This window comes from Phasianus colchicus, chromosome Z, assembly GCF_987193195.1.
Source record: "Phasianus colchicus chromosome Z, bPhaCol1.hap1.1, whole genome shotgun sequence".
NCBI lineage: Eukaryota > Metazoa > Chordata > Aves > Galliformes > Phasianidae > Phasianus > Phasianus colchicus.
Window position 1 is genome coordinate 63,670,082 of NC_143476.1, and position 15,958 is coordinate 63,686,039.

Consider the following 15,958-nt stretch of genomic DNA (forward strand, 5'->3'; position numbering starts at 1 on the left):
TGACTAACAGTGGGGAAGGATCTCTTTTGGAGATTGCTCATCTTGGAATCTTCTCAGTGAGCCCAGGACAAAGGTAAGCTTTCCATCCATTCTTCTTTAGTGTGATAATCTGTTTAGCCTAATATTCTTGTATATTTAATTATAATATCGGTATATTCATTGTTTATACATCTGGTATGAAACAAAGGTGTGTTACTGTGGTTGGCAACCCTGCACACATAGATAATCTTTGTGATCCTTTTCAACCCAGATCATTCTATGGTAGTGTGATTCTATGATTGAATTCCACCACATGGGAAAAAATGGCACTGCACCCACTGACATTCATGGATACTTGCTGAATATTTATAGAGACCAAACAGCAGATGTGTGCACAGTAAGGCAGTGGGAGGTACATTTCAACAGTGGTGACAGTGGGTCACCTCCACTGGTGCAGATTTTTACAAGTGTGGCATGCAGGCTCTTATTCACTGCTGGTGAAAAAAGCACATCTAATACTGGTGACAATGTTTAAAACTAGTCTTTTGTAGCTAGAATTTGTTTTACTAAATAGTGCTATTGTGCTCTTTGTATCTGTTGTAGCTTCCACTGAAATAAACAGGAGGCAGTATTTTTAAAGCAACCTCTGTACATTAACGAGATCTACCCCGAGCCTTTTCTTCTCTGAGCTGAACAATACTAGCTCTAACAGCCTCTCCTCATTTTTATACAGAATTAGATAGAAACTGGAAATACCTGCACTTTCATGGAGAACATCATAGCTTCCAAATACGTGATCAGTTTCAAGAACAAGAAACAGTGCTGACAAGCTTGACAGATTATAGCTACCTTTTTACAGTCAGAATTCTGATTACAGCTACCCCTATGTTTCCTGACAGTCTTATTTCTGCTCCTTTTCTAATAATTTTAAAGTAAATGTGGCTGATCCTCTCCTTACTTGATCATAACCACCTTCCCATCTATCAGGGAGGGTTTTGCAGATTACTCCCACTTCATGTTAAAATATCTCATATCACTGTAATTTTATCTGTTACTTTTCTGAGACATACAACACTAATAGGAAACATGCCAGTTCTGTAAATGGTATGCATGACTTACAAAAGTTAACAGCACTTTTCTACCCATGCTGAACTTTGTTTCACCTGGCCCAATTCTCACCAGTCTTTGTCACCTACTGATCACACTGAAAACCCTATTTATGATGCTCCAGAAGACACCATCAAAACCAGGTTAAAAGAGACTCTATCTATAGTATTAGAGCTAGTCTGACAATGCCATCCCTTCAACACCACTTTTTGGCTACAACTTTCTCAGTATTAATAGCATCACAGCACCACCTGTTTCATTCCACGGTACTTTAACCCCATTACTATCTCTTTGCTGTGGATATTCAAAATATGAAAGCTTTCATGTGAAATCATGTTTTAATGTGTCTCATAGCCCATAACATGGAACAACATTTCCAAGGCAGATGTAACACATACTGGTACACATTCTACACTAGCGAATCTATAAAAATAGAGTAACAGCTACAGTAGTCAAGAGGCAACATTAAAGTAGCCCATGAAAGGAGTTGAGGCAATCTTGAGATCAGTGTTCTCACCATCCTGGTTCCACCAACCTCCCCAAATCAGAATTTCTAAATCTAACCCACATGCTTTGAGTGTCATCACAGATTCTCTTACAATAGTGATACTTAATCTAATTTAGCTAAGGTCTCTCCTTAAGAAACCAGTCCTTTTCTTGACATTATCACTAAAAATCTTTCATTTCTGTTGCACATATTCATCTTTATTTTATGAGCGATAATCCTTGCAAGGTGTTCTGCAATGTATGAGCTGCACAACTAAGCAATTTTCTCTTTTTTTTAAATAATGTATTGTCTCTTGTCATTTCTAGGCCAGGAAGTAAAGTGCAAATGAAATGTCACAGAAAAAATCACAGATTAATACATATGATCTGTCTGAATTACACCACAGGTTTATAGTTTCTTCCTTTTAAAAATTAAGTACAAACTGTAATTCTTTATGTGGAAAAGAATTAAAATCTCCACCCACCATCAGACTCAAAAAGGGAACAAAAGGAGCACAATTTTAAAAATACTACTTTCTAAAAAAAAAAAAAAAAAAAAAAAAAAAAAAAAAACTAAACATGCTGTCCACTTATTTTCTCTTAAGAAAAGAGTACTCCAATTATTTTCCTGTTTGAAACTTCCACAGTGCCCTGAAAATAACTACCTGCTTAATAATCATTTTTGCATGTCTGTAATTAATATTCTTCAAGAATGTTTACATCTCAACCTTTAGAAAGGCAAAAAAAATTCTATTTACACCACTTTTTTTGTATCAGTCAGGTAAATAGCACCACAAGTAAGCACTGCTTTCAGATACTTAATACAGCAAGAAATAATTTCCAAAATGCAAATAACTTATGCAGATTTTAGTCATTTATAAATTTATAATGCAAATTGAAGCGCTATCTTTATTTTATGCATGGATATAGCACACATACCAACAGGCTAACATTCTACTACTAACTAACAACTGCGTTAGGTGAAGCATTAATGTCAAAGAGCAGTTCAATATTTGAATATGTCAAACTCCTCAAATCTTACATTAAAAAAATCTTCAGTCAAGACCTATAAACCTGAAATAATAATTACAACAGAAAATAATGAATATACTTAACAAGAAATAGCAGAGTGAAGAAACTTCCAGAGTGAATCCACAGCTCTGAGATACCATTATGAAACATGCAAACAACAAACTGGAATAACAAATTAGGGAAATCATGCCAATGGTTATTCTTGGTAATAAGACTGTTCTTATAAGAAACAGTGATGTTAAATGAGGTAGTCTTCAAGATTTCCTTCCCCTCAGAAACAAACAAAAAAAAGACACAAAGGAAAACTTGCAGGAAAAATTCTGCCTGGCAGCAAGCAATCACAGCAGATGCTGTTTTTCTTCCTCTCAAATCTTTCCTCAGAACATCCTTCTCTTCTCCCCTCATACTGTTCTATTTCAAGGCTTCTGAATTGTATTAATTCATTTCTTCCTCTCAAATTATTGCCTATCCTTAGGACTTCTCTGCAGGTAAAAAGTAACTTATAAAGCAAGCATACAAATTACACAAATATATACATACGTAGACAGAAAAATAACCATAATCCTGACTTCACTAATGGTTACCTGACATACTTCCTGTGTTTCAAATGAAGCAGTCAATGAAGGAAATGAGTATATGCTACATAATATGTACTTGTTTGCCTGCCTCTTGATGAGGTGCATGGAGAATAAGAAGAAATGGAAGACTATCTATGCCTAACCACTGGAGAAAGCTCCAAAATCCATAAAGACAATCACAGCAGTCAGATTTAGCAGCTGCCTGCAAAAGCTCACCTGGGATTTCAGGTGGAAGCTACTCTCAGAACTCAGAGAAAACACACTATAATGCTTTTTAATATAATATTTTTCACCAAGGTTTCATTTGGTTTCCTTAAGAAAGCACATGTCAGTTCACTCAGCTTTAATTTTAAAAGAACACATAAGCTGCAATTCCTCTACTTCTCTGAAGGAATATGCTAAAATCATATTAACACAAGAACATTTGAATACAGTAACAGCATTAGTATAAATTATTGCAGCATTCCTCCAGCAAGTATATAACATTAAATAAACCTCTGATTAAAACTGTCAGTGAACTTTAGTGCAACATCCTGAAACAATATGGGCTATTTTCTTTCAGAAAAGGAAATTACTGTCCACTGCTATTTCTTCTACACGTATTTTGGGGAGAGAAAAAAAAAAATCTTACTAGCAGCAGGAAAACATTTCTCCCTTGTGCTTTAAGACATACACAGAAGACCACAGTCTATGTGTATATTCACTTTCTTATCCCTCTTTCAAACAAAAGGCTCTTCAATTAAAAATGTGAAGTGGAAAGGATAGCAGAAACTTCCTATTCAGGAAGTGTGTCAGTGCTGAACCTCCTTTGCTACTGGGCCTGAGTAACACTGAATAAGAAGATTCTGATTTAAAAAAAAAAAAAAGCAATTAAATGCATCTTTAATACAAAAACCTGTAAGCAGTCCCAAAAGACAAATCAGATCCAAATAAATTGAACCAAAAATTGATTTCTTAGAGGCCTTACAAGAGCTCTTTCAAATATCCTTGGATTTGTCAACTCTAAACTTCTCAAATGGAATCATTACAACCTATTTCTTTTGAACTCACATAAGCTCTACTTATTAGCCTTGTTCTTTTAAACAGAAGAGTACATTACTCCAATGTTCTTTATATCACAGACCTCTCATTTCATTGTTTTTCTTAGCTGAGAATGCTGTCTTGGCTTTTGAGTAAAGCATTTGCACCCCAACTGCTTGTTTCAGTCAGCTAAACACACAGATAAATAAACTTCTAGAAAAAGTAAAACTTGCCATGACTTCGGCTCCCCAAAATGGAGATAATTAATGCTGTAGAGATCCATATCTTCAGTGTGCCATGCAAATGTTGTTTTCCACATGCCAAAATACAGATATGGGGTATTTACACCCTCAATAGAAATTCCACAGTCTTCTCCTACAACATCCAGTATTGTATTAAGATGAGCAATATTCCATTCCTCAATACCCTGAAAAAGATACATAACAGGTGTATTAATAAATTAATAAAATAATCTTTTGTGAAATACATGCTTTATCTAGCCTTTCAAAAGACCGTAGATAAGTAAAATTTATAAATACTTCATCAGACTCTTGAAGTTACCCCCAAAAAATTGTTTTGTCCTTAGCAGAATTTAGATCAGCCTGAGATGTTTACAGCAAAGAACACAAAAGATAGATAGATATGAGCTTAACATTTAATATTTCAAGCTTGACACATATTGAAATACTATACACAACAGAAATAACAGCTGCAGACAAAAGTCTATAATGAGTTGGTAGCTATATGTCACTAGGCATACCTATGCTTTTTACTTACAAAATATTTTAAATATGCTTTTAAATTGTTATTTTTCTATATAAGTTTACCAGTTTTCTGAAGAAGCCATAAAAACTAAAACAATCACGTCAGATCTTTCTATAACCATAACAATGGACCGCATGACACAGAAGAAATCTGGTAATTTCATGGGATTTCAGACGTTTTCCTCCCATTGTTGCCTAAAGTTTGTGTACTAAAAGCCACACATGTAGCTTTCATTGTATTTCAGATTCACAAAACATAATTCCAATTTCAGGTAATACAGTGTGTAAAAGTCAGTGTAAGAAAGATCAAAGCTAGAAAACTGAAGAGAAAGAGATCAGACTTCACTGTAACAGCAATCATTAGCTCCTTGAGGGAAGACTTCCATATGAAGTTCAGCTGAATCCTTCAGACACCATATTTGACTGCCTGCATTGATGACCTCACCTATGAAGAAGGGCTACCCTTATGTCACCTGGGAGTCATAGAAAGGAGTTATGTGTACCAGAATGAGTTCATTCCAGATAAATAAATCAATTTGTTATAATGAAAGCTTTTGCTCTCATGTGCTCTCATTGCACTTATGTGACATAGAGGCACATGTGTAAAAAATATATTTATGGTAAGCACTATCAAAGAGAATTAAATGCAGATATGTATCCAAGTAGTAGATGTTGGTAAAATCTCTACCTTTCAAATCTAGAACTCAGTCACCAGCAAGGCAATAGAGCTGTCAGATATAAAGTTTATTTGCAGAAACAACTTTAACTAATTATTCTTCAAATTAATTTACTTATTTGATTGAAAAAAAATCTCACAAAATTAACTGCTGTTCACAGATTATGCACAGTCAACTTGGAGAAACAAATTAATATGGCAAAATAAAAGCAATGACTTAACCTCGGAGGCATAATGGAACATAACGAACATGAGAAAAAAAAAAAAGCAACTGTTAATCTAGGCAGTATCCTCCTTCTGACAGAGGGCAAAAACAAACAAGAATCAGAATACCCTTCCAGCAATTTGCAGATTAAAGGTTTCACCAGAGGTATTATTCATCTGCTTAACAGGACCAGGTGGGCTTTTTACCACTTAAAATTCATTTCTCCAGTCACCATTTTTAATACAAATAAAGTTTTTCCAATCATAACATCCAGACATCTTACCCTCCTCTTACTAAAATTAGTAAGAACTAAGTGATAGCTAAGAGACAAAATTAAGAATAAACTGTCTTTTTATTTCACATATTTTCATCTTCAGTTAAGTCACAACCAAACACCAAGCAAACAGTTAGTGCTTTGTCCCTGAAAAGAACACAAATCCTCCTACGGAGAAAAAGGCTGCTTCAACACACCTAACACAAAACACAAGATCCAAAACCCCTATAATCAAGATGCATAACCTATTTTCATTTCCTAATAGCCATTCTAGACAAACTACAGAAGCTTTTGTTTTTGAGGAAATGTTCACTGAAATCGGTTTAAATTCCAGGATCACTGTGGTTCATTTTAATTATTTCTACATTCCTTAACTATTTTATGCTTAGGTTAATGCAAGTTATTACTACAAATTATTATTAAATCTATTACTTTACCTCTTAGATGTACCTTTTTCTGGTATTTCAAAACACTACGCAAAATAATTACATGAATTCCACTTAAAATATTGAGTCAGTCTTTTGCCATAGTTCTGAGGCTGTTTTTAGGCATCAGAATTGCAATGCAGAACAAAAACAGCATAGGACCTGTAGTTCAGCAAGTCAACATATAATCATACTTCAAAAAGTTAAAGTATACTCTAGAAGGGTATATTATATTTAATAACCATTATTAGATGAATAGTATTCATATTCTTTGACCCAGCAGTGAAGCTTCTTACACATGGAAAAAAAAAAAAAGAACACTTAGGCATACTGTACTCAATGTAAGGAAAGGATTGAATATTTATTCTGTACTATATCTCAATACTGTTTTATAATGACTGTAAGTAAAGTGTAAAGAACGTATTTCTAGCATCCACACTTACAGTGACAGATGTTTGAATACATGCAATCTGTATTCTTCTGAACCACTTCTATACAGTACCATGTTCTGTGGTACACTTGTACTGTACAATTCAACATTGGGGGGGGAGAGGGGGGAGTTAAAAAACAGTGTATTTTTCTCCATTTGCTACAACAAAGAAATACAGATGTGAAACAACTTATTTGTCTCTGCCACAGCACATTAGACTTATGATGCATTTCTTCAGAGAAACGGTACAAGTTATAGGCAGCAGGTTATGTAAAAAAACTCCAATCTTTGCTAACTTTTTAGATGGTTCAGACTATCTGTAAATTACTGTCATGAGTTTTTATAGTTCTTTTAATAGCGTTTGAACCAGCTTGTAAGGCAGTATGTAGATAAAAGGGAATGCCTCACAAGTGGCTCTCATAAATACCTAAACACAGCTCAAAAGAAGCTGACCCATTCTGTTCTCAAGGACAAAAAAAAGAAGTGGCTTCCAGTACTTTGGTTTAAAAAAAAAAAAAAAAAAAAACTGAAATTAGGGAGTTTTTTTCATAGTGACGATCTCTATGCAGAAAAGAATAGGCTTCAAACAAAATCATTTTCTATTCATTTTCCATTTTTAAAGTAATTGTGGTAGTGACACAATACAGTTCTTTGCACTTCCCTGATACATATCAGTCTGAGATATTCTATTTTTATGAGTGTGGTTTCTGTACCTATATATGCTAATAAACAAAACCATTTTTCAGTGTTTAATGGATTCCCTTCAATATTAATATGGCAAACAATACATTTCTTGTACAACTAGGATTAAAATGTCTCTATGACTGACTGTAAAAGCTCACATAATAGGAGTTTAAAAAAAAAAACAAAACTGATTTAGAGAGAGCGAAGGAGAGTAGGAGAACCATGCAGAAAAATCTGTGCTTGGTCACCCACTCCTCAGTCCACGCACTCACCCACTCACAGTCATGAATATACTAAAAAGCCTGCCATGTTTTTATTGCTTCTTGAAGGTGCATAAGAATGAAATAGGAAAATGCTATGATTAGAATTTCTGCACAGTAAACACGTATTTGATCTACTTTTTCTCTTCTCAGTAACTTTTTAGATATGACTCTTACTTTTGCAGCACGTTTTTTAAGGGTGGAAAAAATAAGAGAAGCTAGTGGATTCTCTGTGGAAATAGATGCTAAAACAAATGTGTAAGTGAATGAACGCTCATATTGATCTCAACTGTGAGAAGATCATACACAGAAATGACATTTCAAGTTATCACATGCTAAAACACACAGAAATTGCTACATTTAAAAAGTACTGATTTGCAGTGGGACTACTTTTTGACGTCAATACAGAGTGCACATACATGATCCTCCTGAGAGATAAGAGTTCGGCTTATCTGACCACATAATAGAAACATTTAGGCAAAATCAGGTTTGTGGTTTTGAGGTAGACTGAGGAAGAAAATCAGGCACATTTCATGCTCAGCCACATTCATTCTCAGTTTCTACCATTTCTTGCAAACATCCTTACTCGCTGTCTTTTTTTTTCCAAAATAACATAAACTGTGACCACTGAGAACTCATCTACACCCATTATCACCCATTACCAGAAGTTAATTCTAAACTTCATTCCTGTATTTTTGTACATAATTCTTATACACAGTTTTCCTGTATTCTTATTGTCACAGTAACAGTCACTGTTCCTGTAGTTCTTGCCTCCTCATTAAGCTACCCAGTAGCTTCCACCATCCCCTACTATAAAGAATGCCATAAAAGACACATGAAGTAGTCAGTCCACAAAAGAATCAGTAAGACTGTCTTGACAAGCATTATGAGTCCAGTCTCTGTGGGCAATCTCAGTGGCACTCATAATAAACAAGTGCTTCCTGACATTCGGATGGAAGCTCCTGCATGTCAGTTTGCACTCACTAACTCTAGAACTGGTATCACTGAACAGAGCCTAGCCCCACCTTCTTTGCACTCTCCCTTCAGCTATTTATATATACAAATGAGCTACCTCTTTTCCAGAATGAACAGTTTCAGCTCTCTCAGCATATGTTCCAGTCCCTTCATCTGTGGTCCTTTTTGGACTCTTGTGCACTTGTACTCTTCTCTCTTCTTCTGTGGAGTCTAAGACTAGACACAGTACTCAACATCATAAAATCATAGAATCATCAAGGTTGGAAAAGACATACAAGCTTATCCAGTCCAACCGTCCACATATCACCAGTAGTTCTTCCTAAAAGGTGAGTTGCTTCACCTGCTGAGAGCAGATGGGAAAGACTGCCTCCCTTCAGAAACCTGCAGGTGTCACTCCTCCTTAACAGTATGCTGAGGATAACATTTGCCTTCTCTGGGGCAAGAGTATGTTGTTGGTTCATATTCAGATAGATTCACCAGAGCTCCCCATGGCCTTCTCTGACACACTGCTTTCCAGCTGATCAGCCTCCAAGATGTATTCCATATGCCTGGGGTAGTTATTTCCTAGGCCATACTGCCCAGATCATTAACTGGATCTAATACTGACTGTTAGGTATAACTGTACCTTAGCATAACAATCACTAGCTATTGGCTCCCAACAAGGCCCACTGATCTCACCAGCAGGGCCTGGCCAATCAGCCAATTTTGAAATCCTTACTCTTTCATCATCCTAACTTCAGCTTCCATGAGGATCTTATGGCAGAGCGTGTTGAAAGCCCTACTGAAGTCAAGTTATGCTATATCCAGTGCTTTCCCTTCATCTACCAAGCCAGCCACTATGTCAAGTGTCAAGAAAGTTAACAAGCTGGTGAAGCATGACTTCCCCTTGATGAATCCATGCTGACTTCTTGTGATGGACAACCTTTCCTGCTCTTCCTGTGCCTCAAAATGGCTTCCAGAATTGGTAGTTGTTCCATCAGGTTCTCAGGGATGAAGGTGAGGCTAAGTGACAATGTAGTTCTCTCAGTCCTCATTCCTGCCCTTCCTGAAGGTAAGATCTTTCCTCCAGTCATCATGCATCTCTCCCAGACACCATGATCATTCACATATAATTGAATGGCCTCAGTGTGGCATCAGCATGTAGCTCTCAGCATTTATGTGTGCTTTCCATAAGAGCTCAAGGATGCATATATGTCTGGTTTGCTTAAGTTTTATCAACTTGATTCTTTTTCACCAAGAGTAACTACCACACAGTAGACTTCTGTCCTATCTTTGGTACTCTGGATTTTTGAAAGTATTAGTAAAGACTAAGGCAAAGTAGGCATGTGGTCTCTTCCATGCCTGTCCTGTACTACCAGGGTCCTTGCCACAGTCAGCAGCAGACATGTATTTCCCATTTACCTTCTGTCACATATATTTTAGAAATTTTTCTTGATTCCTTTGACACTTCTCACCATATTCAGTTCTAGGTGGGCTCTGGATTTCTCATTTCCATACTTGAACAGTGTCTGTGTCCCTTATAGCTTATCTGTTCTTGTACCCAACCTTCTATAATGCTTTCAGTTTATGCAGTTTTGAATTTTTCCAGAAGATCCTTGCCCATCCATAAATGTCCTCTTGCATTTCTGCCTGACTTTCTGCTACCTGGCACTTGCCACTCTTGAGCTTGGAGGGGGGTGAATATCAGCCACCTTTCTTTGGCTCTTTTCTTCCGGGGTTTTATCCTGTAAGTCTCTTCCTCTTTGAAGAGATTAAGTGTGGCTTCCTGAAAGTCAGGACTGTGGTCCTCCTTTCTGTCTTGCTGTCTCTTAAGAACTCTACCACCTCACTGTTAGTGCAGCCCAAGGATGCCTTAGACTTTCACACTTGTAACAAGCCTTTCCTTTTGAGATTAAGTTACCAGAAGGCCACCTTTTCTCACCAGCTGCTCTACCCCTTCAGTCAGGAAGTTGCCATCAATGCTTTCCAAGAACCTCCCTAGATTGCTATACCCTGTCATTCCCCTGTCTGAGATAAAGTTACAACTCACATTCCTTCCCTAACTCATTTCACTGTCAAAACCAAATTCTACAGCTAATGTTAAAGTGCTGCTTTAAAATCCAGTTAGTTCCTCTGTTAAGCATACAAGTGGAAATCAGATGCTAAAGCTAATATTACATTAGAGATGTACCTACAACTCAAATCAACTGTTAACCTGCAAACTCAACTGAATCAATCTCTCTATACTACTAAACAAATGTGTTCCCTACTGCTTAAGTATGGGGGAAGGAAGGCATTATCGCATCTGGAAGAATAAAACTAAGGGAAGGAAAAGGAAAGCAAATTCTGCCTTCAAGACAGCAAGCTGAAACAGTGGTGAGAAAGAAGTAAGCCAAAATTTATGCATGCTTTTTCCACTTCTTCACTTTTCTCTATGAATAGAATTTACTGCATAGCACTTAATCCAGGTATGTTTTATGAGCTGTTGTAAGTCACTTTTCTTGGGAACATCTTTTGAAATTACGGATTTTTTTCTACCTAGCTACTAGATTAGTTCAAACAGGAGTTTCACAGATTTTCTCCTACCTGCTCATGAAAGTATGATTTCAAATAAAAATTTTCTAAAGAAAAGACCCCAAGAAAACAACAACAAAAAAGTCTGAGTTCCTACTATCTCACACAAGAAAACAATTAAACTTGTAGCCTCCACAATTACTAGTGTGATTTATTCAACTGGGTGTGGTGTTGAAGTAGGTCTAACTAGTTTCCCAGGATAGAGACTATATAGAAAAAAGTAGATGAATCACACTCTCCAATTTACTCACAGTTATAATTGATAGATGAATTAATACAGCTTTATCAGAAACAAAAGAACTCTTTCCTTCCTCTTCCTGATAGGAACAGCAGGTTTCTGCAGCTGTTCTGCAGGCTCAAGTTGGCTTTACATTCAGGCTAACTTACAAGCAAGAGAGATCTATTAAAATAACTTTAAAAAATAATAATAACCACTTCAAAATTAAATTTCCAAAACAGTCGTAACTGGTGTCCATATTCAATTCAAGAATCAATTTAACAAGTGAAGCCAGAAAGACTAGTGCTTTATTGTAGATTTTGTAAGTTCCGTCAGGATTACTAATTTTCACTCAAGTTCAGATGAAGTGATAGCAACAGAGACACAAAATCCTGAACATTTATCCAATTTCCAACAGAAATACTGTTCTTCATAATCTATGTTAGTTCAATTATTTTCTTGAGCCATTCTTATTGTCTTTTTCCTGAAAAACAGTATAATTCGGTATAAAAGCAATTAGAGTGCCTTCAGCACAGAACAGTATTTCAAGCAAACATTCAACTATCTTAAATTTATTTTCTATAAAGCTGTATACAGCATACAAAACATTTATTCTTTCACATTATTTCCTTACAAACAAAGATATAATGTCTGTTCAACACCAACAGACTATTGTAAAAATGTAAATACATTATGAACAAGATAGAATCTAGAAAAATCTATATATCACAAGAGTAAACTCTGAATCATCAACAACAGTTGTCAGATTTCAAAACATGTATTTATAACTGTTCAATTTTTTTCTTTTACATAACACAACTTTTAGCTTTGCCCCTTCTTCCAAATCCTTCAAAATCTTTCATTCCTTAATTTAAGAAAAGTAAACTACAAAATCTATGATCTAAGCAGCTATTAAGATGCTGCATTCCACAAACCTTGTTTCTTAAATTATTTAAATAGCAAAACTCAAAACTTGGTTGAGCTTCAGGCACTGACTTGTCAAAAAAATAATCATCATACAGACAAGAAAATGGAAGTGGCAAACTTTTAAAATAAAGAGCAATTGCTTGCAGTACAAAAATACTTCTCAATAATTTTGACAGCCCAACCACACATACACATCACATTTTCACTAAATTTCTGTTATTTTCTATTAGAAATCCAGCTAGACATGCATCATTCTGTATCAATAACACGCAGTTTAGTATAAAATGCATAATGTAAAAACCAAGCACACGTTTTTGTTTCAGGCTCTTATGCCAAATTAATTCTGCCTTTCTCTTTCTCCTGAATACTGCACCTAACTATATTCACCCTTTTCCCCCAAAAAATGGCAGTAGCAAAACAAACTGAATGAATATGAAAAACAATCTCTAATTTGAAATCAAAGGAAAAAAAATCCCTTCTTAGCACTATCAGTTGTAAGACGTGAAAAATATAAGTTGCCCAAGAACACCATCTAGTGGCTCAAAATTAACTTTGGCAAAAGTATTCTGAGAGGTAAAAATTTTAATCTGGCACCTGCAATTTTCCCATCAACAGTTTTCATACCAGAGATTACTCCCTCTTTTTGTTAACACTTCACTGAATTGTACACTCTGAAGTGGCTGCTGCGTTAATTGTTCAGCCTGTTTACTCCTTCTTCAACAACTTTACCTCTCACTAACATTTCTCTTTATTTTAAAATACTCATTTAATCACAGTCATAAGGTGTATATTTGTAAAACACTGGTATGATGAGAATGAGATGTCATCTGTCAACAATAAAAAAGATATGGGAGAGAAAAGAGGGCAAAAGGAGAGACAAAAGGGGGATCAAAGGGCAGACAAAAGGGGATACAGGGAAGAAAAAGAGAAAAAAATATTAAAGAAGAGCAAGCTTTTATTTACTGGGACACAAAACAGCAAACACTGTTATCCTGTGCCCTATTTTTGTCTATACAAAAATGAAACAATTCAAGACCACCTACTCTTGAAGTGGCTCTTCACTGAAACAGCCCAGATCAGAATCTTAAATTATTTCTTAATCACTTTTTTATGTAACTGTTTGGACATGAAACAGAATTTGGACTTGCTGCTTTTTCTAAACTAAAGACCAGTAGACATTTGCATCTGTCTTTAAAAGATCGTATAAGCTAGTACAAAACTTGAACAGCCTAAAACTATCTTGGCTGACTGTATGTATCTTTAGAGAGTATTCCAGCAATTTGTCTTCTGTGAAGAAATATGAAGTACTAGGAGCATCTTAGACTATGTGCCACAGGGAAATTCTACTTTTTTTTTTTAATGTTTGGAGAACGGAGTTACATAGAACGTGAAATAACTCAGGAGCCTGTAACTGTATATAAGACAGACTCTTTTGGATAAAACTCTGCTTTATGATTTTGTAAATCCTCCTTACTTTTTAATGCTAGCACTTCTTCAATAAATCTCATTCCTTCAATAATTCTATCAAAATCTATATTCAGACTTTTTATTTATATAAAATATATTTATAAATATATTGATTTTTACATAACCAATGTTTATATAACCAATTTGATATACTGTAATTCTACAGAACACAGTATGTGTTTAGTCCTTTTTAATTCATAGACATCTTCATGAGTAATCATTAAAATGCACTTCCTCTTTATTTTAATTCAGAGGCATAGAGCAATCACAAGCATATTTCACAGAAACTGTAGACATTCCCAACATGTATAAAGTAATGCGATCCATTTTCCTCCATGAAGGTGAGAAACAGATGTACTACTTATTTTACTTAAAATATCACTAAATTTCCACATAGGTACACAAATATGATGCATACTGAAATGTTAAGAATTAAACATTTCAAGTAAAGCGTTTCAAAGCACTGGAAAGTTCCAGCTGAAGAAAGAAGTCCCATGATAAGAAAAAGTATCAGTATCCTACAGAAATGTTCTTGCTGATGTACAGTTAATTTCAACCTTACTTAGAGTCTTTTAAGAGAGTAACACAAAGATTTCAGAAAGACAGATTTTTCAGACACTAAACAAGAATGTATGCTCTAAGTATAATACCCTTTCAGAGGAGGCTGGAAGAGATAAACTTCATAAAAAGCTACGCATACTTTATCATAAATGCTCCCATTGATATCTGCTCCATAAATTGGTGCCACAAAAGTCAAGTTCTTCCAATATTTACGCTCCAGATCTTCATAATCTACGTATCTTGGGGTGCAGTATCTGCAGAGGAAGAGGCAAGGTAAATTTCAGCTAGTCTTTCAACAACTACCTTCACAATGGACTATGCTTCTGATCCTGCAAAGAGAATTCTAAAAGATCACTTTATTTCAAATACACTGAAAAGGAAGAATTATTACTTGTCCTGCCTGAATTCCTCATTTCATAGTTCACCACAGAATGTAACCTCATACATGACAGCTAGCGTGGTAGAAGATACACATCCATACATTTTCTTCAATCTTCAGGAGCTAAACAGAACTCCTCCTAACTGCTTTCATACTAATGTCTTTCTTTTTATTTCTGTTCTTTGTAACAAACATACATGGAAGAGCCACTTCTCTGACAACTGACATTTATTATTTCCCTGCCTCAGTACTATCTCTGCAAACACAGAGGCAGGGCCTACACAAGTCTATCTCACAATAATTCAAATGAACTAATTCTGCCAAGCAACTGTACTGCTTGGCAAAAACAGCGCTTTGCTTCCTTGCTCCTCCCTCAGGAAAAGACTTCAAGAGGAGATAGAGCATTTCAAACAGTGATAGCAAAACTTCTCTAAAGCAATGAAAACAAAATACTTAAGAGATCTTTCTTTTTTCCCCTTTAGGGTACCATACCTTTATATATCTAAGAAGGTTACTCTTTGAAAATCTTCTGAGAACACAGCATTAGCATACAACCATAAAAAACATTCATTAATAGCCTTTCCCTTGGGATTCTTTTTGTCAGGACTCTGTTCTCCCATGTTTTGGTCTTTAGAAAAGAAAACATGCTCTCCTACTGCTGCAGCTCTGAGAAACAGTTTATCATTAGCACTGCCTGTTTACTACAGCTGAACTACTGGAAAGAAACCCTGAATATCTATGAACAAAGTACATCATGTGATAAAACAGAACAAAGAAAAGCAGTTAACAATATACATTCTAAACAATTAATTTTTAGCAAGAGAGTTTTTATTTCCATCATTTTTCAATATATGGCTCCAGAAAACGGCCTGTATTTTTGTTTGACACTGAGTAATAAGGATACATAAATTCAGTTACTATAACAAGTAACTCCACTATGGAATGCAGGTATGTCCATA

The 15,958-nt window shown here is 35.5% G+C and overlaps 1 protein-coding gene across 4 annotated transcripts in view; it reads right to left on the minus strand.

Annotated features, from left to right (window-relative positions):
* KDM4C (lysine demethylase 4C) overlaps positions 1-15,958 on the minus strand; it is a 301,499-nt gene that overhangs the window by 249,826 nt on the left and 35,715 nt on the right. For 3 of the 4 annotated variants that reach the window (XM_090131682.1, XM_031606168.2, XM_090131683.1), the window contains 2 exons: positions 14,760-14,874; positions 4,436-4,629 (listed from right to left, as the gene is read on the minus strand). In XM_090131682.1, coding sequence (XP_089987808.1) covers positions 4,436-4,629; positions 14,760-14,874 — 309 coding nt within the window. Of the gene's footprint in view, positions 1-4,435; positions 4,630-8,992; positions 11,836-14,759; positions 14,875-15,958 lie in introns of those variants that run through there. The other variant, XM_090131684.1, reaches the window with a different exon arrangement.